General features: G+C 47.8%; 3 protein-coding genes across 8 annotated transcripts in view; 1 reads left to right on the forward strand and 2 right to left on the reverse strand.

Annotated features, from left to right (window-relative positions):
• Positions 1 to 19,776, forward strand: part of EIF2AK1 (eukaryotic translation initiation factor 2 alpha kinase 1) — a 32,454-nt gene extending 12,678 nt beyond the window's left edge. For all 3 annotated transcript variants that reach the window (XM_058711588.1, XM_058711590.1, XM_058711589.1), the window contains 9 exons: positions 949 to 1,048; positions 1,849 to 1,906; positions 2,184 to 2,505; positions 3,717 to 3,828; positions 7,448 to 7,548; positions 13,474 to 13,588; positions 14,048 to 14,130; positions 15,209 to 15,442; positions 18,740 to 19,776. In XM_058711588.1, the coding sequence (XP_058567571.1) occupies positions 949 to 1,048; positions 1,849 to 1,906; positions 2,184 to 2,505; positions 3,717 to 3,828; positions 7,448 to 7,548; positions 13,474 to 13,588; positions 14,048 to 14,130; positions 15,209 to 15,442; positions 18,740 to 18,910 (1,296 nt within the window). In that variant the 3' untranslated portion in view covers positions 18,911 to 19,776. The remainder of the gene's footprint in view (positions 1 to 948; positions 1,049 to 1,848; positions 1,907 to 2,183; positions 2,506 to 3,716; positions 3,829 to 7,447; positions 7,549 to 13,473; positions 13,589 to 14,047; positions 14,131 to 15,208; positions 15,443 to 18,739) is intronic.
• ANKRD61 (ankyrin repeat domain 61) lies at positions 8,095 to 12,143 on the reverse strand. 2 transcript variants are annotated; one of them, XM_058711593.1, is made up of 3 exons: positions 11,860 to 12,143; positions 10,823 to 10,917; positions 8,095 to 9,204 (listed from the first exon to the last, which is right to left on the reverse strand). In XM_058711593.1, exons 1-3 carry the CDS (start codon positions 12,073 to 12,075, stop codon positions 8,259 to 8,261), a joined length of 1,257 nt encoding a protein of 418 aa, XP_058567576.1. In that variant the 5' UTR covers positions 12,076 to 12,143; the 3' UTR covers positions 8,095 to 8,258. The 2 variants fall into 2 exon arrangements, with proteins under 2 accessions (XP_058567576.1, XP_058567575.1); XM_058711592.1 differs by having other exon boundaries at positions 10,823 to 10,920; positions 11,860 to 12,142.
• Positions 19,773 to 27,565, reverse strand: AIMP2 (aminoacyl tRNA synthetase complex interacting multifunctional protein 2). Of its 3 annotated transcripts, none has more exons than XM_058711595.1 (4): positions 27,427 to 27,565; positions 23,616 to 23,822; positions 21,114 to 21,345; positions 19,773 to 20,294 (listed from the first exon to the last, which is right to left on the reverse strand). In XM_058711595.1, the coding sequence occupies exons 1-4, from the start codon at positions 27,439 to 27,441 to the stop codon at positions 19,906 to 19,908; spliced, it is 843 nt and encodes a 280-aa protein (XP_058567578.1). In that variant the 5' UTR covers positions 27,442 to 27,565; the 3' UTR covers positions 19,773 to 19,905. The 3 variants fall into 3 exon arrangements, with proteins under 3 accessions (XP_058567578.1, XP_058567577.1, XP_058567579.1); XM_058711594.1 differs by having other exon boundaries at positions 27,307 to 27,565; XM_058711596.1 differs by lacking the exon at positions 27,427 to 27,565 and adding an exon at positions 26,375 to 26,692.
• Between the last annotated feature and the right edge of the window lie 30 nt (positions 27,566 to 27,595).

Consider the following 27,595-nt stretch of genomic DNA (forward strand, 5'->3'; position numbering starts at 1 on the left):
ATTAGTACAATATAGTGGTTCCACAGTCCCATACATCACCTGGTGCTCATTAGGCTCTGATACTTATATATTTTTTATTAAAAATTTTTTTAAAAATTAATACTAGGTGTTGTGGATTGCCGAATTTACTGAGTTACAGTAAAACAAACATCAAAACTAAATTTTTATTTGACTTAATTTTCTTTTAAGTTTATTTTGAGAGAGAGAGAGAGAGAGAAAGTGTGAGTGAGGGAGGGGCAGAGAGAGTGGGGAGAGAGAGAGAGAGAGAGAGAGAGAATATCCCAAGCAGGCTCTGCACTGTCAGTGCAGAGCCCAGTGCAGGGCTCGATCTTACCAACTGTGAGACCATGACCTGAGCCCAAACTAAGAGTCAGACTCTCAACCGACTGAACCACCCAGGCGTCCCTGACATAATTTTTTATAGACGCTCCTGATTGACCACGTTTCAGGAGCGTTGCTGGGGAAATTAATCTTTAAAGTAAATCATTCATATACAGTATAGCTTGTTATGAAAATATGAGTTCAGTTCAGGTTCTGGTCTTCCCCCTGACATGTTGTATGGTCCTGGGCAAATGACATAGTCCTCTAAGCCACTTCTGTCTCCTGTCCTTGACGTAGTGACTGCCGTGGTTTTATTTACCTTCAGGGACTGGATTTACTCATAGTATATGTGCTCCCGAAGCAAGCACTGGACTTACTGGTAGTAGTAAAATGAGAGAATGAATATAAATGGGCTCTGTAAAGTATGAAGCACTCGGTACATGTACGTTATTTTGTCGCTGTAACAATTCCATTTGTCTCAATAATATTACGATTATTTTAACGTAGTTTAGATTTCCTGTTCAGATGGGTTTCGGTTGTTTTGCTCTGAAACAAGTGGTATTTTGGTACGAGGGACAGTTAGTCAGCTGTCCGTGAAAGCCAGATCTGAGTGTGTTTCCTCTGTAGGTACTGCGGGAAGTGAAGGTCCTGGCCGGCCTTCAGCATCCTAGTATAGTGGGCTACCACACTGCTTGGATAGAACAAGTTCACGTGGCCCAAACACAAGGTAAGCAGGCACACACGATGTAGCTGAAGGGTTGGCAAACTTCGGCCCGTGGGCCAGACCTGGCCCACCCCCATTTTTGTGCATCCCGAGCGGAGAGTGTTTTCTTACATTTTTAAATAGTTTAAAAGCGATCAAAAGAAGACTATTTTGTGAAAGTTACCTGAAATTCAGATTTCACATCAATGAGCAAAAGTTTGCTAGGTCACCGGCTCATTCATTTGCGTATTGTCTGTGGCTCCTTTTGCACCACAACAGCAGAGCCCAGTAGTTGGGGCCGAGTCCTGGAAGACCCACAGAACCTACAGCAGTAACTCTCGGGTCTTCTGCAGGAAGTTTGCTCCCTGCTGCCCCTTTTGGGCATAGTTGAATAGCTCTGTTTCTACAGTTCCTAAAATGAGCCAGGCATTTGAATAAGCTTGTTATATTTTGCCAGAAGGTATTGACATTTTTAGACTTGTGGTCCCATTTGCTGTTATTTTATTTATTAAAAAAATTTTTTTTAATGTTTATTTGTTTTTGAGAGAGAGAGCGTGCGCGCGCAACCGGGGGCAGGGGGGGGGGGGGCAGAGAGAGAGGGAGACACAGTATCTCAAGCAGGCTCCAGGATCTGAGCTGTCAACACGGAGCCCTACATGGGGCTCGAACTCACGAGCTGCGAGATCATGATCTGAGCCAAAGTCAGACACTCAATCGACCGAGCCACCCGTGTGCCCCTCATTTGGTGTTATTTTAGCTCTGCCTTTGGCTATGACTTAGAAAGCTAGGCTGCTTGAAGATATGTTTTTGTTTTTGTCTGACAGATAGAATTTCTATTCAGTTGCCATCTCTGGAAGTGATCTCCGACGTGGACAACGACAGGTGTGTGCACTGGTGTTTAGTTTGACAGGTTAAGGTATAACCTGCCCTGGGTTGTCTTTGTCTTTTTCCTCATTTTCGTTACAAAATGTTAAATTGTTTCCTCCTCTCAGCCATTTCTTGTCAGTGTTTTCAGTAAATGTTGCTCCTAGAGAGATTTGATGCCATTTGCTTCAGGAGTTTACCAGTCAAGATTCTGAGGGCTCGAGGGGACAGCTGAGTTACTCTTTATCTTTTTTTTAAGTTGGTTTTTAGCTTTACTGGTTTTTTTTCCTTCCAGAAATCAATATGTTAAAACTGATGAAAGTAACAGCTCATCCATTATCTTCGCCGAGCTCACCTCAGAGAAAGAAAAGTCCTTAGAAGAATCTGGCGTTGAAAATCAGAATAACAGATTGGTGAATTACACCACCAATGCAGTTACAAGAGATGCCAGTGGATTTGAATCATCCAGTTTAGTCCAGGGAAATGGTTTGGCCGATTTGCCTTCCAGATCGATCGTCGAACATCAGCTGCCACTTAGGCATCATTCCGACTTAGAAGAGAATTTCACATCCACTGAGGAATCTTCGGAAAACTTAAGTTTGTTGGGGCAGACGGAGGTAGGTAACTTTCCCAGAACCTACCGAAGATTTGATGCTCACCCATAGCAATTATGTCAAGGACTGTGACTAGCTGTGGCCTCTCCCTGCCCCCGCTGACTGCTCACCTTGCCCTCCCCCGTCTCCCCTCTCGCCCTTCATCTGCTTTGGTCAGCCTCTCCCCTCCACGTCCCCCCGCCTGTGGCCCTTGTGTTGGGTCTTCCCTCCTTTGCTTAGTTAGCTCCTACCACTCCTTTTCCGGCCTTCTCTAGATCTTCTCATTTGTGCCCCCTGGAATTGGAAGCATCATTCACACTTTTTGTGTTGTGTGTTAGCATCATGCTGCACACATATGTTTATGCATAAAGGTTTTCTGTATTTTGGAACGTGACTTTAGGAGAGAGGAGAGGAGAGATCCCCAAGTCCGTTTTCAGGACACTCATTAGGGTCACACTTATATGTTGGTGAGACTCCTGCATACTCTCACTGGTGTTGAGAATTCGTGTTTAAAAAAAAAAACCTTAAACATTAACAGAATCTACATACAGTCCCGCATGCTGGGATTACAGAGCTGTATGCCATCTGTATGTATGCATGCACGCAGAATTAATTCTCGTTGTCCAGGACCATGTGGCTCTGTGCATGTGCTTTTCACGAAACACAAAACTTTGAGCGGAGTCCTCCGAATCCAAAGGAGTTGCGTGTGAGGGACTGTTCATCAAAACCATTTCATTTCCCTGTATTACATTTGGGGGATTTTCCTCGGCACCTAAATGGGCTCTAGCAAGCTTAATTTTTGCTTACCTTTTCCTTGAACAAGTTATTTATGGACCCGGTGAAGCCACCACAGTGCGTATACCTTGAGGTATACAGAGAGTTGAATACCACACAGCCATTCTTTGACATGGTGTCTTAGCTTTGGAAACTGTTTGTGTTGTGAGCAGACCACATAGCCTCAGCCCCCGTGCCTCCGTGTCCCATTCAGGAGCTGCTCCCGTTCTCCTACCGGGCCTACTCCTGCCCCCTTGGGTTATGACACACCGTTTTCGGTATTCCTTTATTTCTCTGTCTCCTTCACTAGACCCTGGGGCTTCTTGGGTAGACACGTGCTTGTCGTCTCTTTCCTGAGCACTTAGCCCCGTGCTTGACCCAGAGTAGGCAGGTGAGTGTCTGTTGACTGAGTGATAAGAGCAAATCGTGCACAGGTGGGAGCCAGCTGTGTCGCCCCCCAGGTGCAGTACCACCTGATGCTGCACATCCAGATGCAGCTGTGCCAGCTCTCTCTGTGGGACTGGATAGTTGAGAGAAACCAGCGGGGCCAGGAGTACGTGGACGAATCTGCATGTGAGTACCGTTTGTATCTGGAAACATTGGGCTGGGAAATCAAGACACGGGTGGTCTTCCACTGTAGGAACTACCTCCGTGTGCTTTAGGGGAAAAACATCACCTTTTTTTTTTTTTTTTTTTTTTTTTTATTTATTTTTGGGACAGAGAGAGACAGAGCATGAACGGGGGAGGGGCAGAGAGAGAGGGAGACACAGAATCGGAAACAGGCTCCAGGCTCCGAGCCATCGGCCCAGAGCCTGACGCGGGGCTCGAACTCACAGACCGCGAGATCGTGACCCGGCTGAAGTCGGACGCTTAACCGACTGCGCCACCCAGGCGCCCCAATCACCTTTTTAACATAAAGAAACAATGGTGCTTATTTCAACATTTTTTAAGAATGGAGGTCTATAAAAAGAGAGATGTGGTTTCTTGATACCTAAGCAGTAATACGCTAGAATTCAGGTTAATGCTTTTGGGCAGAAAAGGTCTTTTAGAATCTTTGCAAGGAAATTTAAATATTTGTGTTATTTTTTGGAACATGACACTGTGATACTCTTGCAAAATTACACCCTTAAAGAAATCCTTACAGAAGGGTAGGGGGTGAAAAGTTTGTCTCTCTGAAGATCCAGATCCCCTTCCTTCCTCTGTAGTTAGATATCCTCTAGAAATACTCCTTCAGGTTAGTAATTTCTAAAATTACCATCACACTGGTTCTCAACTTGTGCCGCACATTAGAATCACCTAGGGAGCTTTCAAAAAGGTGTCGTTGATGAGAAAGAATAACTTTAAGGTGGAGTAAGCCGACCAACATGACTTTGGCTGGTGTTCAAGGTCAGCATCTGCAGTGAAAACTCCTATTCATAGTGTGTGCCCTTGAGAAGGGGTGATGAGAGGGGCATTGTGTGTCTGGAGTCTTTCTCCCCAAAACCCATAATGCCATCTAGTTGTAAGAAAACATCAGACAAATCTCTGTCTGAGCATGTTCTACGAAGTGTCTGACCAGTACTTCTCAAAACTGTCATGGTCGTCATAAATAGGAAAAGTCTAAGGAACTGTCCCAGACCCGAGGAGCCTCGTGAGACATGACAACTAAATGTAATATGGTGTCCTGGACGGAGTCCTAGAACAGAGAAGGGACATTCAGTAAGAACTAAGGAAGTATGAATAGTTTGTGGGCTTGTATCAGTATTTGTGCATTATTGTGACAAATGTACCATACTAATGTAGGTGTCATTACAGGGAAACTGGGTGTGGGCTAAGTGGGAGCCATACTATCATGTCCATTTCTCTGTAGATCTAACATTGTTTTGACAAGTGAAGTCTGTTTTTTTAAAAAGGCTGTTGTTTGAGACCACACAGTAATTTTTACATAATTGGTATTGGGATAGGGTTTGGCCTTTGGCATTTATTTGAAAATTCTCTTGTCGATTCTAATGTGTATTCCGTTACCAAAATTGGGGACGCAAGAGACCGGGTTTTAAGTAAAGCCTCAGCTAAATACTGAGTATTAATCATTTGCTGTTCACTCCGGATGACACTGTCACCCTTTATTTGGTCTAAAATATAGGTCATTTGGGGCGCCTGGGTGGCTCAGTCGGTTAAGCGTCCGACTTCGGCTCAGGTCACGATCTCGTGGTATGTGAGTTCGAGCCCCGCGTCGGGCTCGGTGCTGACTGCTCAGAGCCTGGAGCCTGTTTCAGATTCTGTGTCTCCCTCTCTCTCTGACCCTCCCCCATTCATGCTCTGTCTCTCTCTGTCTCAAAAATAAATAAACGTTAAAAAAATTTAAAAAAATAAAAAAATAAAAAAAAATAAAATATAGGTCATTTAACCCACCCAGAATCTTAGATTAGCTTCCAGCGAAGGCAGAAACATAATGCCTCCCTCAAACATTTCCTCGATGTTCACCGCTTCTTTGGTTTACCATGTAATCAGAACCTGGCACGCTTTTCTCAGTTCAGTCGTGGCAAGGAGTAGGCAGGGTGTTTTCAGTGCCCTGTTGGGTTGTATCCGTTGCTGCACAGGTATCGTTGTGCTATACACAGATGTTTCTACAAGAAGAATGGCTTATTAAAGTTTTATGGAGTTGTTGATCTTTCAGCTTCCGTTTGGAAAATAAGTAATGAGTCCCTCATGATGTATGGGATGTCTCCGATTTACACCATCCAGGACAATGAAAACAGGGCAAGAGCGTGTATGATGTAGCTAGCTAGCACGATACATATTTTTCTTCTAAAAATACTTAAAAATGCAAAGGTTTTACTTTGTGGTACTCCGGCACCGTGTGCGTTCCTTCCTGTCGCGTGTAGTTTTACAGGAGTCATTCCCAACAGTCCAGAAGTGATAGACCCCGGTATGTATCCTGCCTCTAGCACTCACTGGCCATAAGGCTTGGGTCAAGTCAGGGGGCTGTTCTCTGCCTGTTTCCTCCCCTGTGAAATGTGGATCGGCCCATGGGATCGGGTTTGAGGAGTGAAGCAGTCGGTGTGAAGGGTGCGGTGCTGAGGGAACGGAAAGTGTTCTCCCTGGATCGGGCCCGTGTGTGGCACCGAACCCTCTAGCTGGGGCCCGAGATGGGCACCTCTTACCGACAGACCCAAGGAAGGTAGTTGTTCCGAAAGGCTGTGAAAGCCCCGAAGCCCTCCTTCATCCCTGTGGACAGGGGGTCGTGGCCTCGGTGTGAGGGGCGCTGGTAGTAGAGGTGCTTGTGAGTGGTACCCTTGTGTACACACCCACACACACACCCCCTCACACAGTTTTCTGTCTTCTCAAGCACTGGGCTAAGGACTTGAGCTTCCTGAGGTACATGCTAGCTGGTGCAAAAGGGGAGCGTGGGGCAGGTGAGCTGCGTAACGACGTAGGCTCATCCAGGAGAAGGGAGCCTGTCTCGTGTGGTGCTTGAAAGTAAGCAGTCTGTTTAAGGTTTACAGTGGCTGACAAGAGAAAAGCTGTTAAGTTCTCGTTACAATATTCACCAAAATAGCTTAGCTGGAAAACTCCAGGATTTTTGTCTTTATCAATTTCTGTTTTAGTCCTACAGAACTTTCCCACCCTCTAAAGTTAGGTGTTATATCATCATGGTAATAGATGAATTAAATTATTTACTTTTCCCTATACTTCATTTTTCATGTGTTAGTCAATTTTGGAAACTGCAGCATTGCAAACGTCCACATAATGGAAGCTCACTCCTCAAGCTAGCCTAATGTATCTGTTTTTTATTCCATTATTTGTAACAGTGTCTCTAATCCGCAGTGGGTTTAGGACACCAAATTTATTAGCTGTGAGGGATGTCAGGGGTCGAAGAAGATTTAAACCTAATTTAATCTAGCCACCTGATGCCTGAAGAATGGTTTGCAAGGTAATTAATACAGGGGCTCTTGAATGAAATTAGTGACACCAATTCTATTCACTAGGGTGCTGGTTTGTGGTGGTTTCTTAGCCACCTGAGGAGCCCTTCTTGTCTAATTTCTAACCGTTTTGGAATGTTAAAATTCCATTTGTTGAATGGAATTCCATTTTGTTGAAAATCTGAACGATGTTAATGTGTTTAATGTATTTAGAACTATGTAACATTGAGATGTTAATGTAATGAGTTAAAAGACAATTAGAGAAATAAAACTTCCTCTTTTACTTGAAGGTCCCTATGTTATGGCCAGTGTTGCAACAAAAATTTTTCAAGAAGTGGTGGAAGGTGTGTTTTACATACACAACATGGGAATTGTACACAGAGATCTGAAGGTAAGTGGAGAGGCTGAGTCGTTGAAAGCAGCAGTAATTTCGTATCAGGGAGGACGTGGCATTGGTTCTTTGAAGTAGATGGAATTATGTATCCTCTTTCATTTATCTAGAGGATTATCATTATTTTTATGTAAATCATCATCCTATAGGTCCCGAACTTTAGATTGAATTTAAAGGCAGTGACCTTTGGGCACTCGAAAATTCTCCCTGGAGGATTAGTACTGGTTTTCCAGGTAGTAAGTGTGCGGAGTACTAATATAATTGAGGACATTAAATGTATTTAATGCGGACAAAAATCCTCATAGATTATTGCAGCCTTAGAGGTAAAATCTGTTTCTATAATTGTGTATCTTCAAGGGAATTTAATATGGCCAATTTTTTTCTGCTGTTTAAAAAAGTCTATGCTTATCCTGATTTTTAATCAGAACAGGCTATCAAGAAAGAACACGTTTACCTCTTCGGCAGGAGAGTTTTAAGTGGCTTATTTTTGAACAAAAAGTTAAATTGTGGAAAATGTATTTAAAAGAGTATTTGGGAACCAAAAAGTTAATGTGCAGATCATTTTATTTTTTGAAAAAAGTTTAGGAACCAAACGGTTTGTACATCCGGGATGTGCAAGCTGATGGGTTCAATGTTGCCCGGGTATGTGTCTTAGCCAGAAACCGTGCAGTGAGTTACTGAAATTCCATGGCCTGTGCCACGTGGGGGTGCTATTTCAGGAGGTAAGCTAAGTCATGAAAGCCATATACAGAATGCCACATCTTCGCGGGGAGAAGTCGCTTCAAGTGCCCTTTGTACTTCTCACCGTAAATATTCCTGAGGTTCCTTTTGCAGATGTCCTGTAGGGATAAGGGTCTTTGAGATAGCTTTATGAGGGTTTCCCTTAAGAGGTGGAATTCTGGCAGCATGATTCCCGCAGGTAGAATTCCGTGGTTATTGGTCAGTCTCAAAGGATAAGAGCGATGAAGTAGCCTGGCCAGAAGCTCCGTGTCCCTTATGTTGGAACCGCGCTGAAGGTACATGTAGATGGGAGACTCCCCGTTTCTTGTTAATAGGTTGACATTTGCTTCAAATTCGAGCAAGAGATTGATAATTGCCTCTCTGCCTCCAAAACACGCCTCATGGATAGCCGTTTGACCTTCGTGGTCCCGGGCATTCACTTGAGCTCCGTGAATTAGCAGCAAACGGATGCAGTTCACGCCCGCGGCCAGCGTTCGGCCTGCTTTGCTCGACGCCGTGCACACCGCCAGCTTCAGGGCCGTGTTCCCAGTGGAGGAGATGACGCAGTTAACATCTGCTCCGCAGGCAATGAGTGTTTCCATCATCTCCTTGTTGAGCATGTCTGCAGCCGTGTGAAGGGGCGTCATGCTGGATTCATTAACGGCATTGATGTGGGCACCATTTTGGGCTAAAATGGAGAGCACTGGATAGGTCCCGTAGGTTATGGCCAGGTGGAGGGGGGAGTGTTTGTTGCTGTTGTCTACCCGAGCGTTGACTTGGGCTCCGTGTTCACACAAAATGCGGAGACATGTTACGGCATCGTTCTGAATGTCTGTGAGGATCCTTTGTATTCTGTTCCCCGGTTTTGTCCACGTGGTAGAAATGATCGGCCAGTGCAGCAGCATCAGGTGAAGTGTGGTAAGGCCTCTTGTGTCCCTAAAATAGTTATTCATCACAGATTATACTGTACCCACGAATGTCTGCGCTATATCCACAAGTATCTACACTGTATCCACGAATATCTATGCTGTATCAATGAATGTCTATGCTATATCCATGAATACCTACATTATATCTACACGAAGAATTAGTTTTCAAGAAGGGAATGTCTGTTTGAAGTAATTCTCCTCAACTACTTGGAAGAAGTGTTTGGAAATCTGCATGGCCGTTTAGTCCTCGGGGTATCACGGCGTTTTGGGGGGGACAGGGTGCTGCGCGTCACAGCATTAGAGGGGCCTAGCTTTCTACAGCAGTTTCAGTTTTGTTACTCCTGCTGGGACTGGCCTCTCCGAGGCTGTATGTTGGTTAATCCTGTGCCCCAGCACCTCACACGGTGCTGTGGTTTAGCAGCCACGCGGGAGAGTTCCGTGGGCCTGGGTGTGACCTGGTCTTAATGCAGAGCTGAGCCGAACCGGGCCAGAACCCCCGCCGACGTGGCTCTTCGTGGCCCTGCATCTGCTCCCCGCATGTGGGTAGGTGGAACAGAAGACAGAGTCGAATCTGGAGACCCACAGCCCCCAGTTAGTGAAACCAGTTGGTCTTCACTCCCTGCGCCAACTCGGGAGCAGCCAGGGTTTTACAGCGGCCCGCGTGCGCCCCTCTGCTGAGGTCTCTCCGGGTGGCCTCCCAACTTGCTTTATTTGGCAGAGAAAAGGGAAGGCTTATTATGAATAGCTGACCGCTCTGCTGAGATTTGGAAATGACTTTCAGTTTGCGTGTATTTATGTAGCGTAAGGCCCCAGGCTAGGGAGGGATAGGGTAAAACAGTCTCTGCCCTTGCAGGCCTGCCAGTCTGGCACGAAAGGCGTTTCAGTAGCTAGGCCAGAATTACCTGTGGGGAGAGTTCGAAGAGTTATGAGGGTCCACGGGGGCGGCCTGTGGTGGAAGGGTCGGAAAGGGTGCACCGAGGGGCCACTGTGGAGGAGGGGGCGCGTTGGTGACGTCCAGTCGTGGAAGGACAGCGCGAGGGTCTGCAGAGCTGGGCAGGGGTGTGCAGGAGTGAGGGGGGAGCCACACAGGTCGGGGGGCTCTTGTGGAGCATAGTGAGGATTTGGGGCTTTACTTTGTTGTAATGTTATGGGGCCAAGAAGGTGTTGCTTCACTAGGTAGTATTTATCGGGCACTTAGTGCCTGGCATTGGTCTAGGTGGTGAAGACGGGTTGGGGAGCCACACAAGCTTCTGTTTTGTGAAGCGTACTTTCCAGGGGTGGGTGATAAAAAGAAAATCCGTTGTGTGTTTCTGTTTACTTATTTTTCACCCTAGCTTAGGGTGTTAAACTCCTTGAGGGCTGCGACCAGGACTTAACGCATTTTCCACAGCATCATTGCTGAGCGCTTAATTCTCAGGATGCTTTCAGTGGGCTGCCTGGTGTGCATTCCTGCGTTTCGGCCAGTTTTTCAGAGGCTCTCATCTAGACAGTAAGGAAACGGGCTCATTCAAGACCTAAGGATTTTGTAGTCCATGACACCGAAGGATGGGTGAGTCTGGACGTGACCGGGAAGGGTAACCCAAGTCATGCGTCTCCTCACTTAGAAGTGATCCCTGTCCAGTTACCTTACTTCGGGGTCAGCGCCATGTTCTAGCAAACAGAGCAAACTTTGTGCCTTGCGGTGTTTGGCAGCCAGATGAATGGGGATGATGGACTGCGTCTGCTTCGGGGGAGAAACCGAAATACGTTACAAGGAGCCCTGTGCAGGGAGAAGGGGCCATTGTGTCAGCCTACTGTTTTGGAGGAAATACGTGTATTTAGTATCTCAGTTCGGTATTTTTTCTGGTATGTGCATCGAAATTTTCCTTCCTTTTGACTGTTTTAAAGGACCCCAAACCAGTGAGTTTCTTATTATAAAACCTGTGTTTTACATAAATGCAGATTTACCAAGGCAACAGAAATCACTTACTGAAAGCTTTGGAAGTTGATTCTTGTGGGGAGCTCACAGGGGAAAGTTAACGGTAATTGCTACTAAGTCACTTAGTCCTTAAATTAGCCTGCAGGGTGATTGACAAGTACGGTTTTGTGTTTTTTCCTACTTTGCCAGAGTTACAGTCTCAGGAGTGACACCCACATTTCCGGGGTCTCAGAGAGAACGTGGCGTGTGTCCTGTGACTCGCCAAGCTGTTTAGGCCGGTTCTTAAAATGCATATGTATGTAATCAGTGGCTTCACAGTGTGACAGCAGGATGAGGGAAGAAGGTGGGGTAAGGGAGAGGGTGACTTTTTGAAAAAATAACTATAAAGGTAATTGTATAAAAATGTAGAAAATGATAAAGCATATGTAAAAAGGGGAAAAGTAATCCCTTCACACAGCTGTCATCACCATATCTGAGAGGATGGCATCAGCGTTGTGCCAACCAAATGCATTCTAGTCTTTTCGCGTGTCCGTGTGCATGTGGTAACTAGAGGGGGGGTGGCACGTCGACTTAGAAGGGCGTGCTCTGGACATGCGGTGCACTGGGGGTGACCCGTGGGGCTGCGGGTGTGGTGGGGCCTTGAGGAGCCCGCGCAAATTAGGTGGTGGGCCTTCGGAGCAGCGTGTCTTTTCCCTACAGGTGGCTGAGCAGAAAGCGGGCGGCGGCGCGGGGTGGGGGGGGCACCTGGTTCAGAAGGAGTCGGTAGCTGGTGGAGTTGGCCAGAATGGTCATGGGCTGGTTGACGGGGTGGCTTCTCAGGAGCACCCGGATGGCCGCACAGTCCTCCCTCATGATGGCCTCGTAGAGTCTGATGGGGAGGGCCGCGGCTGGGCCTTCCTCCAGGGGCTTGGCCCCGTCGGCCACCAGCTCCCTGCTGCCTCTCTTGGTTATGTTTCCCATGAGCAAAACTTCAAAGAGTAGGGACTTGGAAGTTCAGGGGACACTTGTGACAGAATTGGTCAGTTTTAGTCTCATTATGACCCCTTCAGTTCCATTCTAGAACTGTGAAGGCTTGTATCTGTAATCAAGGTTCACTTTTCTATCAGGCTCAACTTTTTAAAGCTTTGTTGTTAGGTCATACGGTGGCAGATAGAAACATGGTTTCGGGACTTTTTTCAGTCTCAAAAACATAGCCAAATTATCATCGTGTGCATGAGATCATTTCTGTGTTATTCTCCATTTGGCGATAGTTAAAAAAAAAGAACAAAGCTAAAACAGAGGAATTTATAGGTGCAAATAAAAAATTAAAATGATTACATTTAAAGTAAGAAAAGCCAACTTTTAACTTAAATACGTTTTTTGTTTTGAGTAGAAAGCATCCTCCCCTCAGTGTGGGCGCAGGTCTGTGCCTGCACAGGACTAGTTCCATTGGGAGAAGTTTTGGGTCTGCACCGGTTGCTTAAATAGAGCTGAATGTGTCCCTTCACAGTCGCAGCCCTGGCTAACAGAAAAGAATCATCCAGGAGCTTTTTACAAATATCAAAATGTTCTCATTAAAAAAAGAAATCTGGGGTGCCTGGGTGGCTCAATTGGTTGAGCGTCCGACTTCGGCTCAGGTCATGATCTTGCGGTCTGTGGGTTCGAGCCCTGCATGGGGCTCTGTGCTGACAGCACGGAGTCTGCTTGGGATTCGTTCTCTCTCTTTCTCTCTCTGCCCCTCCCCTGCTTGCTCTTGCTCTCTCTCTCTCTCAAAATAAAAAAATAAAAAGAAAATCAGTCTTTGGCTTGTTGGAGAAGATGATAGTTTTTAAAAGCTTCTCAGGGAATTCTGACGCTCGGCTGACCAGTTGTGAACAAAGTGTGCTCTGTGTTAGTGGTTCTCAAACTTGGAGTAACATGGGGACTTCTATTACTATTTTTTTCTTTATTTATTTTGAGAGAGTGTGGGGTGGGGGCAGGGGCAGAGAGAGAGCGAATCCCAAGCAGGCTCTATGCTGCCAGCCTGGAGCCCAATGCAGGGCTCGAACTCATGAACCGTGAGATCATGACCTGAGCTGAAATCAAGAGCTGGACACTTAACCAACTGAGCCACCAAGGCACCCCAACATGGAGAACTTCAAATACTGCTGCTGCGTGCACCCCCAAGAATTCTGATTTGATTGGTCTGTGCAATGGCTTGGATATTGGGATTTTTTTTTAAAGCTCCTTGGTGATTCTAATGTGCACTTGAGTTTTAGAACCACTGCTCTAATTTTTCATTTTTGAGGGGCTCCTTGCTCCTGAGTTGAAAACTCTTAATGTCTATGCATTTTTACAATTTGTTTAAGAACAACAAGGAATTGTTCTGTTTGTTTACAGCCTAGAAATATTTTTCTTCATGGCCCTGATCAGCAAGTAAAAATAGGCGACTTTGGTCTGGCCTGCACGGACATCATACAGAAGAACACAGACTGGATCGATAGAGATGGGAAGAGTAAGTTTATTTTGGTTGTGTTCTTTCCTTTCTATCTTTTTTTTTTTTTTGGCATTAAGGAAAAAGGCATGATTGAACTTGTGGATATATTTTCTTAAATTTTTACAAATGTTAGAGACATACAGTGCAGGTGGGGGAGGGGCAGAGAGAGGAGGAGACACAGAATCCAAAGCAGGCTCCAAGGCTCCGAGCTGTCAGCACAGAGCCCGCGGGGCTCGAGCCCACGAACCGCGAGATCATGACCTGAGCCGAAGTCGGACACTTAACCGCCTGAGCCACCCAGGTGCCCCTGGGCTTAAAGAGAATCACAAAGATTTAATATAATAGCGAAAGTAAGATAAAAACAAAAAGCAACCATCGTTCCTTCGGGGGCTACAGTGCCCTGCTCCGAGTCCGTGTTCTTTAGTATAGACAGTGTGAACTCTGCAGTGTTTAAATGTCTGGCTTTTCCGATCGTAGGAATGCCCACGCACACTTCCAGAGTGGGTACCTGTCTGTACGCCTCCCCTGAGCAGTTGGAAGGATCCGAGTATGATGCCAAGGTAGTATTCGCTGCCTTTCTCCCTTTTGTTAGACGGAGTCTGTGGTCATAAGTAGCAGAAGCACAGATAAATGCGATGGCTGCTCTCGTGCAGAGGAACTGGGGAGATAACTGAGCAGGGTACCTTGTCTGTTACATCAAACTGCCGGAACAGGAAACCTAGCTTTTCAGCAGAGTCTGACGGCACTGATTTTTAGGCTACTTTAACCGCTTATAAATCCGTGGGTGTCATAAATTATTTTTGAAATGAGCCTTCCCTTTAGAAGGTCACTGTTAACCTCAGGATGCTAGAATTCATAGAAGCCTGTTTTAGCCTGCCTTTCTTCTGTTTTCTCAAAAAAATGCTAAATAACGCTACAGGGAACTGTGGTTCTTGATTCCCTTTGAAGTAGAATGAAGATACTGAAGAGTTTTAGTCCGTTTTGTTCCTTGAAGGAATGTCAAAGTAAATCCATTTCTCAGAATAACAGCCTAATAGATTTTCTTTCTTTTGATGAATCATTCAACTTTTTAGTGACTAGGAATGAACTGTCAGAAAAAACCATGGCTGTTCCTAAAATCCCATCTGGCAAAGACTTTTCTCTAGAAAAACTCTTTCAGGCAAAGTAACACATTTTCTGCAGCTTGTTGAACTTCCCCAGAATGCTTAACTGTGTCTGGAGGCAGAGGGGGCACCACCGGAGCAGGCCGCAGGGACACTGTGACCGCGGTAGCTGGGACCAGCCCTTGTGGGCTCACACCTCTCGCTCTGGCTGCTCCAAGCCTGGATTTGCAGGGAAATGGTAGTATGGGAGTGACTGTGGGTGCTGGGGGTTACCCTGCCCCTCGCCCGGCTGTCCATCCTTTGTGCCCGTGGATGCCCCTTTTTGCTGTTGAAGAGGCAGGGATTGTGACAGTACCAGTCACCTCTCACTCAGGGCCCTTGCTGCAGGTGGCAGACACGTGCCGCTGTGAGGGGTGAGTCCGCCCACTAGGTTTCCTTCCTCGTGAGGTCTGTGAACCATCCTTCCTTACAAAGGAAAGGGTACCCTCTCCCTGTGTGTTTCACCACTAAATTCCCTTTCCTCCGCTTTCTCCAGTCAGATATGTATAGCTTGGGTGTGATCCTGCTGGAGCTCTTTCAGCCATTTGGAACAGAAATGGAGCGAGTGCAAGTTTTAACAGGTTTAAGAACTGGTCAGATACCTGAATCCCTCAGTAAGAGGTGTCCTGTACAAGCCAAGTATATCCAGCTCTTAACTAGAAAGAACGCATCTCAGCGACCGTCTGCTGTTCAGCTGCTGCAAAGCGAACTTTTCCAAAATTCTGCAAACGTATGTATATATGTATTTTCTTCATTCTTTTTTTTTAAAGTAAACTGCCCAACGTGGGACTCAAACTCACAACCCCAAGATGAAGAGTCACGCGTTCCACTGACTGAGCCAGCCAGGTGCCCCCTGTATATGGATTTTTAGTACTGGGGAAAATATGAAGCTTAAAATAGAATTTGAATTGTGAACCTGATTTCACGAGGAACAGTTGAGCTTAGAATAAGGTTTGTGGGAGCCAGACATTTAAACTCCTTCCCGGAGCTCCCAGTAACACACTTTTCATAGTCCGAGAAGCGAGGTGACCGCTGCCGACCGTCTACCGTAAACATGTAATTGTAGGCTGTGCTTTTTAGCCCCATCTTGCTAAGTCAAAAGGCTTTCTTTTTCTTTCCAACCGTGATGTATAACCTTTTCTAAATGATTATAACACACCTACTAGTAAACAGGAGCACCTGGCAAAGGGTGAAAGCAGGAATTCGTGGGGGGAGGTGGAGGGACGGTGGCGGAGACCGCCTTAGCCCGTCTACGATCCTTCCGCATGCAGGTGTGTGTCTGGTTCTCGGTCCTGTGATCGCCCCAGGACACCCCCCTTCCTTTCCTCCTTCCAGACATGTTACAGAGCCAAGCACCGTCTCTGGTCTGCATGTACCGGGGAAACATCCGTTCTGTGTCTCTAGAAACTTTCTGAGGTTTAACGAAAGCTTGATTCAAAGATACGTTCGCAGATCCTCTAGCGCTTTGCTCCTCCAGGTGTGGGGGAGGGCTGGTGAGAATGCACAGGGTCTTGGGCTCCACCCCAGACGTGCCGAGTCAGAATGCGCGTTTAACAAGACACCCCGAGTGAGTTGCACACCCTGTGCTGGCGCAGTATTGCATTCACTGCTCTGGTCCTCACGGTGCAGTCTCCAGGCAAGCAGCATGAAATCCTCAGGAACCTGCTAGAATTCTCAGGCCCTCTCTGGTGCCCTGACCTAGTCCGAGAGAAGTCCCGGGGAGGGCGAGGGAGCAGCGGTCTGTGCTTAACACACACCTGAAGTGGCTCTGATGCACCCTAGTCTGGGAACTACTTGTGCGCTTTGTTTAGTGGATCTGTTTCCTATTTAAGGCTTACTAATTTTCAAGTAAAACCGTGAATTTCACTGGCTTGAATGATAAACAGGTGGGTGTAGTACTTTGCCGTCTTTGAAACTAGCAGATGTGGTTCTTCAATTTATCTCCCCCTCCCATTTAAGTCAGATATTAGATGGGGCGCCTGGGTGGCTCAGTCAGTTAAGCGTCTGCCTTCAGCTCGGGTCATGATCTCACAGTTCGTGGGTTTGAGCCCCACATCGGGCTCTGTGCTGACAGCTCGGAGCCTGGAATTCTTTACAATATAGCCTACACATGCCTATAGAGAGAAAATTTGTACATACAGGCAGTCATTGCTTTGCGTGGTCATACAGACTAAAAATGACCATGCTGAGCTCAAACCATGCAAATGGATGTTAGTAGTCAATGGGAAGTTACAGTTGTCCCGTGACCTTTAAAAATGTTTCTCAGAGAGGTGCCCACGTGGCTCAGTCTGTTAAGCATCTGATTTGGCTCAGGTCATGATCTCGTGGTAAGTTTGAGCCCCACATCAGGCTCTGTGCTGACAGCTCGGAGCCTGGAGCCTGCTTCAGATTCTGGGTCTCCCTCTTTCTGTCCCTCCCCTGCTCATGTTCTCTCACTCACTCTTTCTCAAAAATAGTAAAAAATTGTTTTTAAATAAAAATGTTTCTCAAAACATTAAAACTTGTCAGTTTCAGATGTACATGGAAACGAAGCCAGTTGTAAAACTAGTATTTAGTGCACTGTGATTAAGAAAGTGTTCAGGAGTGGCGTGAACAGCGCCTGCTTCCATCTCCTAAGTAGAATTTAGGATACAGAATGAACGTCTTTTCTATGCCTTGGTGCCTTGTATATTCCTTTTGTTTTTTTTCTTTAACATGTATGTATTAAAAAAAATTTTTTTTAATATTTATTTTTGAGAGAGACAGAGCACGAGGGGGGGCAGGGGCAGAGAGAGAGGGAGACACAGATTCCGAAGCAGGCTCTTGAGCTGTGAGCATAGAGCCCGATTCAGGGCTTGAACTCACAGACCGTGAGATCATGACCTGAGCTGAAGTCGGACGCCTAACCGACTGAGCCATCCAGGTGCCCCAGTGTTTATGTATTTTTGAAAGAGTGCACACACACAAGTGGGGAAGGAGCAGGGGGAGTTGGGGACAGAGTTTCTGAAGTGGGCTCTGTGCTGACAGCAGAGAGCCTGATGCTGGGCTTGAACTCGTGAACCGTGAGATCATACCCAAGCCGAAGTCGGGACGCTTAACCGACTGAGCCACCCAGGTACCCCTAACTGTACACTCCTTTGTAAGTTTGGATCGGCTCCCAACATTTTATCCTTTGCACTTCCAGTGTTGTGAAATATCTCCCAGGGGTTTTTCAACATGAATTTTGCTGTTACTTTCTCTGGGACATCTTTGTCCTTTTCCTCATTTATGTTAAGTCATCTTCCTGGGCCCTGGGGCTGCGCGTCCCATCTGTCTGGTGGTGGCAGGAGCAGCAGCCCTACAGTCAGCTGTTTCTTCTCGAACATCATTTAGGTGTGATATGGTTTCCCCTCCAGCATCATCTCTTCTCATTAGCTTGGGGCATTTCTGTCTTGGTTGGCTGGTTCCGTTTTCAGTTATTCATTTTATTTCAGTTATTTATTTATTTATTTATTTATTTTAAAAAGAGATCTTAATTTTTTTTAATGTTTATTTTTGAGAGAGAGACAGACTGCAAGTGGGGGAAGGGCAGAGAGTGGGGGAGACACAGAATCTAAAGCAGGTTCCAGGCTCGGAGCTGTCAGCACAGAGCCTGACGCGGGACCAGAACCCATGAACTGTGAGATCATGACACAAGCTGAAGTCGGATGCTTAACCAGCTGAGCCACCAGGGGACCCAGTTATTCATTTTTAAAAACTGTCTCATGGGTTTGTCACTGGGGACGAGTAGGCAACACAACCACACACATTGGCAGTACTGACGCAGTGACCAAGCACTGACAGAGTGACGCTTGGCCCGTGGTCGTACATCGTGGACTGAGGTCCTGACAGTTGCGGTTGTGCAACAGTGGGAACCTCCCCCTTGAACACGTTGCTGGGTGCCTGGCGCTGCTTCCCTAGCCGTGGTAACTGGAATTCAGGCCCACCGGAAGCATGCGGAGGGAGGAATGCCTGGATGTTTAAAATGGAGGAAGCCATTTTAATGGAGCTTAAAATGTTCTTCTTACAGGTTAACCTCACTCTACAGATGAAAATAGTAGAGCAAGAAAAAGAAATTGAAGAACTGAAGAAGCAGCTGAGTCTCCTTTCTCAGGACAGAAGGGCTAAGGACGACACAAAGGACGGGAGTGTGCCCGTCTCACCTTCATCAGGCTCTGTAAATGTGAACTTGGACTTCTAATCCTTCAGTCAACTGGAATGTAAATTTTTAGTCTTTATTAGGGTATAGATGGTATACTTGTATTTAGTGAACCTGTACAAGACTTATTAAAGTTGTAGAAGTTCCCCCAAACTGCTTTCCCTTAAGGCATTCTTCCACAAGCCAGCATTCTGGACTGAAGCCTTCTCTAAACCTATTTTCTTGCCCTTGTCCTTGTCTATGAGTTCCTAATTTTTAATATCACGGTCTCTCCAGTCCCTGAAAGTAGAGATTTAGACACCGGGCTCAAATTGTTCTCCTTTGAGCTCTGCCTGTCGACCACCAAGCCCTCCTCTGGAACATTCTGCACAGATCTGGGTTTGTGCCTGTCCCATCGCTGCCCACGCCCGGGCCTGCGCGCTCGCCGGACTTGATCACTGCCGGTCTTCCTCCCCCTTCCGTGCCATTGCTGCCAGTTAATTACCAGGAAGACGTCTGCGCAGATCACTCCCTGGCTCAGAAGCTCCTGCTGGCTGTCTGCTGCCTCTGAGACACAACTTCAGCTTCTTAGCAGCACAGTGTGCATCATCCAGCCTTTCTGTTCCCTTCATCTTCAGCTCGGCATCCTTCCAGAACCACGCCCTTCTTGAGCTTTGTGCCCCTTCCCCCAAATGATCTGAATGATCTCACGGTAGCTCTGGGATGTGTGTTCCTGTTCTCCTCCCTGCCCTGTTCCTCCCGGGCGCTCCTTTGCTCCCACAGGGCCGGCTCCCAGCCAACCTACGTTCCCCAAAGGCAGCCATGGCATATGTGCACTGCATCTCAGAAATGTCTGCCACGTAGCCTGCAGCCATCCTGGTATATTGCACACAATGTTGCTGAGTTTTAAATAAAAGGAAAACCATAAATTATGATACCTTTATTCATTCTAGACAACTGGACTAAGCAGACTTTGATTTTAGTAGTACAAGTCCTTTACCCCCAACAGGCAGGAAACAGCACCATTCATGAAGTCAGCCTTTTACAGGTACCGAAATTCACTGAAGGAGCTTGAGCGCAGTGTTGAAGGGGGCCAGGTTCTCACACGCCCTCATCCACTTCTGCACGTTGGCCGGCACGGTCATGCTGCCGCCTCCCGTCTGCTGGAGCACAGACCACAGCACCACATCTGCCACAGTGAGTTCATTCCCAACCAGCCAGGGGCTCTTGCCAAGAGCGGAGTTCATGGAGCGGAACACAGCGGCTTTTTCTTTACTGCTTCCCTCTTTTAGCTGAAAAACCGCTATATCTACCCAGCTATCTACGAGGGTTAAATTCACAGCATTCTGCTTCTGGCCAAACAGAGAGAACAGAAACCGGGCGATGTTCCCTTCTCCTTCGATGGGACACATCGTTTGGACGCTGAACTTCATTTGTGTCTTCGGCACTGAAGGGAGAAAAGCACACCACATAATGGCCATGAGAGGAGCCCTCAGAAGGAAGTGCCTGAACGATGGGGAAGGGGATTTCCCAGTTGTGAACTGGTGGCAAGGGAAAGGGGTTTCAAGATCACGATTTTAGCCTGTCTCCAAAATGCATTTTTCAAGAGAGTTTAAACCGGATGGGTAGAGAACGTAAACTCTGTTGAAAGAGTAAGCGTTTCTGGTATTTGATTATGATGGTTTTCAAGCTAGAAAGGCCCTCAGACCATCTACTCCAACCCCTGTGCCTAACAATTTGCAGGATGAGGACTGGTCACCAGGAGTCCCACATGCCATGCTGGGAGCTCCGTCTACCTTCACGAGGGCTCCTTATGGGTTGCTGAGGCGGCGGGGGGGTTCTGGATGAACGGTGCTCACTCCCCTACCATATAAACGTAACCAGGAGAGGCATACATCAGAGGGACGGCGAAGAAAGGACAGCCTGCCACCCTTTCCAGGCTATGTGAAAAGATAACACTGATGTCCCTGTAATACGTCTGGAAATGGGAGGTCAAGGTGGCCAAGACTGCCCTTTCTCTCCTGCTCTAGCTGATCGGACAGGATCCTCCCTAAAATGGCTGTCAGAGACGCTAACCTTCCTAGAGGAAGGAGAACATCTTTGCCTCAAGGTTCATCTGTGCTCCTTTTCTAGAACTACCTGACATGCTTTCTAGACTTTGAGAGAATTTGACCTGATAGCAAGTCACGGTCCTGGCCCCTTAGGAAAGGCACGGTACACGGCTCAGTCCAGGGCGCGTGAGCCCAGCCCAGGGCCCTCTGCTTACCATTCTTCCAAATTAGAGTAAAACCCAGCTGATACTCGTGACGGGGCTGTTTTTTGGTCTGGTCGCCAAAGCACTTGAGGAGGTTTTCTGGCACACTCTTAACTGCAGAGTGTGTGTGAACAGTGGACAGGACCCTGTAGTGGTCACACAGGAGCCTGTGCAGCACGAGCAGGGACAGGGGAGGGGAGGCAGGGTTTGCGTTGATCACGATGTCTTTCAGCGCCCCGTAATCCTGCGGGAGAAACCCAAACATGAGGAACGTTAACAGCAACTTGATTGTATATAATTGTACCGGGTGCCGTTCTTAGGGCCTGGCCAGGGTTATTTAACTGAGTCCTCGACGCCCATGAAGAAGGTCCTGCTCTCACCCCATCTCACAGCTGAGGAAGCTAGTTCTGGGGGGCAGATGACCCGCCAGGCCCACAGCTCAGTAAGAAGTGGAGCAGGGATGGGAGCCGACTGCAGCCCCTTCACCTCTGCGCTGCTGGCCCTCGACACCGTGAAATCAGGAAAACAACACGTGAAGAATGACACCACTGGGGCAGCAGGGTGGCTCCACTGGTTGAGCACGTGGCTCATGATTTTGGCTCAGGTTGTGATCTTGCAGTTGGTGGGACTGAGTCCCACATCAGGCTCTGCGCTGACTGTGCAGAGCCTGCTTGGGATTCCCTCTCTCCCTCTTTCTGCCCCTGCCTTGCCTGTGGGCGTGCTCTCAAAATAAATACAGGTAAAAAAAATAATGGCACTACTATTTGTTCCTAAGTTATTGAGGAACCCCCCCCCCCCCCCCACACACACACACACAATTATTCCATTTACTGAATCTTTCCAACACCAGACCACCTGACAGGACAGTTTCTATGTCAATTTGTGTGTGAGTTATGTGTCAATAGCAAGTCCCCTGAAAAAGGGCACGGTTCCAAATGTCCTTGGTGATGGCAAGTGGGCAAAATCTAGAAAACTAGGTGTCAGCTGAAGCACTATGAAATGCTAAAATGTACTGCTCTTTTAGATGCAGACTTTATGCATTCATTTTCATTTTCTTTTTGAGAGAGAGAGAATGGGCACGTGTGCAGGAGGGGCAGAGAGAGGGAGAGGGAATCCCAAGCAGGCTCCACATCCAGTGCCTTGGAGCCCTAAATGGGGCTCGATTTCATGATCGTGAGATCATGAGCTGAGCCGAAATCAAGGGTCAGAAGATTAAGCAACTGAGCCACCCAGACGCCCCTCCCTCCTTTTTTATTTTAGAGAGAGTGGGCACAAGCGGGGCAGAGGGAGAGAGATATTCTTAAGCAGGATCCAAAAAGCACAGAGCCAAATGCAGGGCTCGATCCCACGACCCTGGGATCCTAACCTGAGCCAAACTCAAAAGCTGCACACTCAACAGACTGAACCACCTAGGAGGCCCATGTTATAATGAATGAACTCTTATAACACTCTGGAGGCCAAGTTCCTCGGCTTTCTGTACACAGCCTGCCACAATCTGGCCAAGAGTCTTGCCCCTCCTGACCGAAGCCTGTCACGTCAACCTATGACGAATGCGCTGCAATTCTCTGAACAGCATCACTTGACGCTGTGCCTTCTGAGGTAACAAAATTCATCTTACGCACCATGTGCCCTGGGAAGCCTTCCCAGCACCCTGACGCACTGGCACAGCTGTGTGTGATCGCCCACTCATCAACCCGACTGGCTCCCTGAGGAGCCTGGCTGGGTCTCTGGATGCTCAGTGCAGGCAGACATACCGGATGAGGAAAGAACCCGAGCGCAGAGGTCCTGAGTTACCGGGACACGCTGCGACCACACCTCCACGTGTTCACGCTTCCCTGAGAGCTCCACGTCTATCACCGATTCCAGAGGACGGGATTAGCAGAGGTTCTTGGGACACCCTTTTTGTGCCCTCAATAAACACCACTTTGAAATGAGATTCTTTCTCTGCATATCAGACTGTCACCTAAGCTAGCTAAATCCTGCAGACTGATCACTAAAGGCGGTACACGCAACTTAATTCTAAGACCGCAAACTGAATGTAACAAAAGACACTTGACATGTGAGACTGGGGCTGGGCAGCCGACACTCTGAAGTCCAGGCTGCTGTCAGGGTCAGGATGGACTTACGTGAACCGGAGAAATGCTCAGGTGACCTAAGGTCTGTTTCTCCAGGCTCGGAGGCCGTGAATGACACCCACCTCCGGCCTGCGTCACACGTGGCATGGAATGGCGGGAGCTGTGACCGGACTCCTTTCCTTGCCTAAGGATGTTCCCAGCTCTTCTCCACCGGGTCTGAGAAGTCAAGCAGCTTTAGTGCTTGCTCTGGCTTTGCTCATAGCTCACGAATCTTGTTTTGTGCACAGGCACAATCATTGAGGGGAGAAAAAAAAGAACATGCTCCTTGTACCCACCTCTGAGAACTGGAAAACCAAAGCTTGAATCACACGAGCACAACTTTCTGGCGCTCACAGCAGCCGAGCATGCTGATGTTCTTTAGCTCTCCAGGTGAACTTACCTTTCCAAGCACTGAGTTTAAGTCCAACGCGCTGGTCGAGAAAGCAGCGGGCTCGTCAGCTTGGATTATGTTGGTTACGTCCACGTCTGCGTCTGGTGTCTGAATCATCTTCGAGAGGCCGTCAACCGCAGCTTTCAATTCATAGAGACGTTTTAAAATATCATCTTGGCGGGACTCAAGGGCTTGAAGAGATGGGTCGGACTCTTCCTAAACAAACCAACATCAACACGTTCATCTCCTCTAACGTCACAGCAGCATTTACATTTGATCCTTTGTCTTCTGCTGAGTTCCATGAATTCACCAATACCCCCCCCCCACCTCTGAAAAGAATTAAAATGAAGTAGCAGAATCATCTCATTTTCCAATAGGTCCTGCAAATCGATCCACAAATGCTTCAAAACAAATAAAGAATGTGACTGAAAGCCATTCTGAAATTGTAGGACTATTTCAGGTAATTTAAGAACAGAGGAGAATGATGGATGAACATAAATCTTATTTCTTTATTCTCAGTATCAAATTAGTTCAAAATACTTTGCTTCAACAAACAGAAAAAGATGGGGGGGGGGCAATGAGAATGTAACTGAGAAATTTATACAAATAGGAGAGAAAATGGAGCAGAAGCAGGCTCAACACAAAGTGTCATTGGCTTGGAAAGGTATGTCCATGGAGTCAGATGATCTATTCCCCACATCGTTCTTAAGGCAATGCTGGCACTCTCTTAGAGTCATCCAGAACTTTTTCACACTAACATCCTTTATTCACTGAATCTTTGCATTCTTCTTGCCTGGTATAGTCACTGCTACACAGTGAGTAACCAATAACATTCACTGAGGAATAAATCTCAAACCTCTACAGGCTTACTTTAAAAAGCACTAACAACCCTCTCAATAAAGTCACATCGTACAACCTATTTCCAGATTCACGAGCTCTCATAACGGATAATCCATTTTGAGCTGAGAGAAGAGTATGTTAAGCAAGAGGAAAATGCTCGCAACTAGAAAGAATAGTCAATATGGCAGTGACCTTGACGTGACTGTAAACGTGCACTCACGATGCACTGTATTTTGTGTGCTGGTAAGCCTGATGTTCTCAGGAACTTTTCTTCCTTGCACAGCCACTCATAACACTGCCCTCGCACAGATCTAGTTCATCACCAGGTGAGGTCCATTTCCTGGAGTCCATCGGCTTCTAAGCTTTCCTCAGCTGTCACTGCCCAAGTTGAAGACACCACTTTTCACCTAGCCTGCTTCCACTGGTCACCTTGCTCCCACTGGGGTCACCCTTCCAATCCGTCCCTAAGATGGCAGAGAGATGAAAACAAATGTTGATCCTGTCACCCCACCTCCATGTTAACCTCTTAGGCTCTTTGCCTAAAAAACAAAGCCCTTAAGAAGTAGCCTGCATTGGAGCACCTCGGTGGGTCAGTCGGTTGAGCGTCCGACTCCAGCTCAGGTCATGGTCTCACGCTTCATGAGTTCGAGACCTGCATCAGGCTTACTGCCATCAGTGAAGAGCCCACTTTGGAACCTCTGTCCCTCTCTCTCAAAAATAAACATTAAGAAAGAAAGAGACAGAGAAAGCAAGCAAGCCAGCCAGCCTGTCTGACTTGTCCTCTGGGTACTTCTCACATATCGCTCCCCTTGGAGCTGTGCTCTACGTATGCTGCCCTTCGGGTCCCTAAAACACACCATGTCCCCACCTACCACAGGGCTCTTATTTATTCTGTTCCCTCTATCTGCAACACTCCTCTCTCTTCTCCTAGACCTTAATCTGCACTTTCTCGCCTCCCCTAGCCTGCCACTCTGGTTTAAGCTCCAACAGCAAAGAAACGTAAGATAATTGGCTTGCGGGTGGAGCAAAGAAGAACAAAGACTTCAGTGTGCCAATTAAATAATTAGGGGCTGACTAGAAAGAAGTCTGAATTCAAGATGTGTGACAGGCACGGCAACTCCTGTGTAACGTCCTTGTGTTCTTCAATGATAGTCCTCGAGTGCTCTCCCAGTTTCTTTTAATCAGCCTTATTGGTGCACTGTGTGTGTACAATCGTGCTCCTTTCTACACATGGCAGCAGGGCGTCCCTGAAGAGCCAGGGCAGAGAAGCACCTATTGTGTTCACCCCGCCAGTCAAGTCAACACACCGAAGATGGTCAGAAGACTGACTGGGAGCCCCACTCAGCTTGATTTCACGCCTCCTGGGGTGAGGAATGAGGAAGTGCTCACAATCTGCTTTACCTGTGCCGTTTTGCTGGCCCGTGGCTTGTTTTCCCCCGCTCGGATTAGCCTGTGACTCAGCATGTCGTGTTTATCCGTTTTATTTTAGATGTATTTTAGAAGTGGTTTTATTCTTTGTGTTGCTCCCGTTTACCTTGGAGATGCTTGATTTCTAATTCTCTGTCTACACTGTTGTCCTGAGTTTAAGAAGTGGGGCTGGCTGGCTTCTAAGAGGTTCACAGTTAAAAGTCCAAGGAGGTTAAGCAGCACACCAAGAAGAAAAAAAAAAAAAAAAAAAAAAAAAAAGACTTGGTCTCACACGAGACAGTGGCACTCCCAACTCTGGGTCTGGGTTTTGTTTTTAATTCCCTGCGACTGTCCTGTGTCCGGTGACAGGCATTGGATCATGGTGCTATTTCTGTCCTAGCTCCCTAGTGAGACAACTGTGTCACCATTTTCCAGCTGACCTAACCACCCGCCTTCCAATCTAGGCAGAAGGCTATTAAAACAAATTGAAGGATAACTCTCCCCGGGAGAACAAAAGTTACCTGTTCACTCATCTTCAGTCAGAATGGAGGGAAGGTGTCTCCTGTCGGAAACCTAAGAAGTGTATCTGCGGCCCATAAAAAAACAAAACAAAAAACACGAAAGGCTTGGGCAGAGGCTTTGGAAAAGAGACCACTAGAATGGCCAGCCCTCAGGAAAAGGCGCTCCACTGATCCAGAAATCTGGAAAACCCGAACCGAAAGGACACCAGGCTCCCGCGGTCCACCCGCCCGCGCTGGGGAGGGTGCCAGCGCCAGGAGCTCCGGGCCCACCGCCGGGGCGCACACGCCGCTTAGGGAGGCGTTGCACCCGGTGCAAGTGCAGGCGGTCCAGTCCCAGGGCGAGCACGCACACCCCAGGCCTGCTCGCGCGCGACAGCGGCCGCTGCGGACCCGCTGCCCGCGATCCCGAGGCAAGCCTGCGGGAGGCGGCACGACAGCGACGCGGCGGCTTGGGGACGCAGGCTTAGGGCGCAGGGACCGCGTAAGTCGGGCCCTGGGGGCGCTGACAACGTTAACCAGGGTGGCGGGGACACCGGGGTTCGCCTAAGGATTCCTCAAAATTAACATCTACGTGCTCCTCACTTTGCTGTGGCCAAAATTTGGTAACAAAAAACCTTAAGTAGCCATAAGCGGGAAAAAGAGATACAAGAGGATTAGAGATTTTAATAGACAAAAGCAGGTACAGAGAACTGGCGGGAGCGTGAAGCCGGGCCTCCACCACTCCCCACTGCAGCTTGTCGGATCTCAGGGCTCCAGCCGGAGGAGACCCGACCCTTAGCCCCTCACCCCCGACTGACCCGGCCAAGGCGCCTGCGCACTGGGCGGAAGACCCGGGGGATGTGACTTCGCGCTTGCGCACTGCAACAGGGTGGAAAACGTACGCACAGGGCGGGTGGGGGCGGGTGGGGGCGGGGAGGGACGCGCGCTCCTACCTGCACGTGGCCTGAGTCCGGCGCTGGACTGCCGGTTCTGCCGTGCACGTTGGGGAGCCGGTACATGCATGTGGGAAGCTCTACACGGAGAGATGCGCTGCCCTCGTGATAGGGCTTTACCTGGTACATCGGCATCGTGGGAACCAAAGGACGGAAAGTGGCAGATGAGGGACACGAACGCTGAGAAACCGTCCGAGACGACGACAGACTGCGGCCACGTCCTTTCCGATCCGGCTGCGGCCTTTCGGGAAAGCGCAGTCCGTATGGTCTAATTGGCCCGCGCCCTCTT

Source organism: Neofelis nebulosa, chromosome 18, assembly GCF_028018385.1.
Source record: "Neofelis nebulosa isolate mNeoNeb1 chromosome 18, mNeoNeb1.pri, whole genome shotgun sequence".
NCBI classification, from domain to species: Eukaryota; Metazoa; Chordata; class Mammalia; order Carnivora; family Felidae; genus Neofelis; species Neofelis nebulosa.

Excerpts from the sequence above, each read along its gene's own strand:
- AIMP2 (XM_058711594.1), bottom strand. The coding sequence starts at position 27,441 with ATGCCGATGTACCAGGTAAAGCCCTATCACGAGGGCAGCGCATCTCTC. Across the intron at positions 23,823-27,306 it reads CGGACTCAGGCCACGTGCAG|GAAGAGTCCGACCCATCTCT; the intron begins GTAGGAGCGCGC and ends TGGTTTGTTTAG. Across the intron at positions 21,346-23,615 it reads TAAACTCAGTGCTTGGAAAG|GATTACGGGGCGCTGAAAGA; the intron begins GTAAGTTCACCT and ends TTTCTCCCGCAG.
- ANKRD61 (XM_058711592.1), bottom strand. The coding sequence starts at position 12,075 with ATGGGAAACATAACCAAGAGAGGCAGCAGGGAGCTGGTGGCCGACGGG. Across the intron at positions 10,921-11,859 it reads ACCGACTCCTTCTGAACCAG|CAGACGCAGTCCATCATCCC; the intron begins GTGCCCCCCCCA and ends TCTCCCCCGAAG. Across the intron at positions 9,205-10,822 it reads GGCGCTGACCCCGAAGTAAG|GGACACAAGAGGCCTTACCA; the intron begins GTAACTGGACAG and ends TAACTATTTTAG.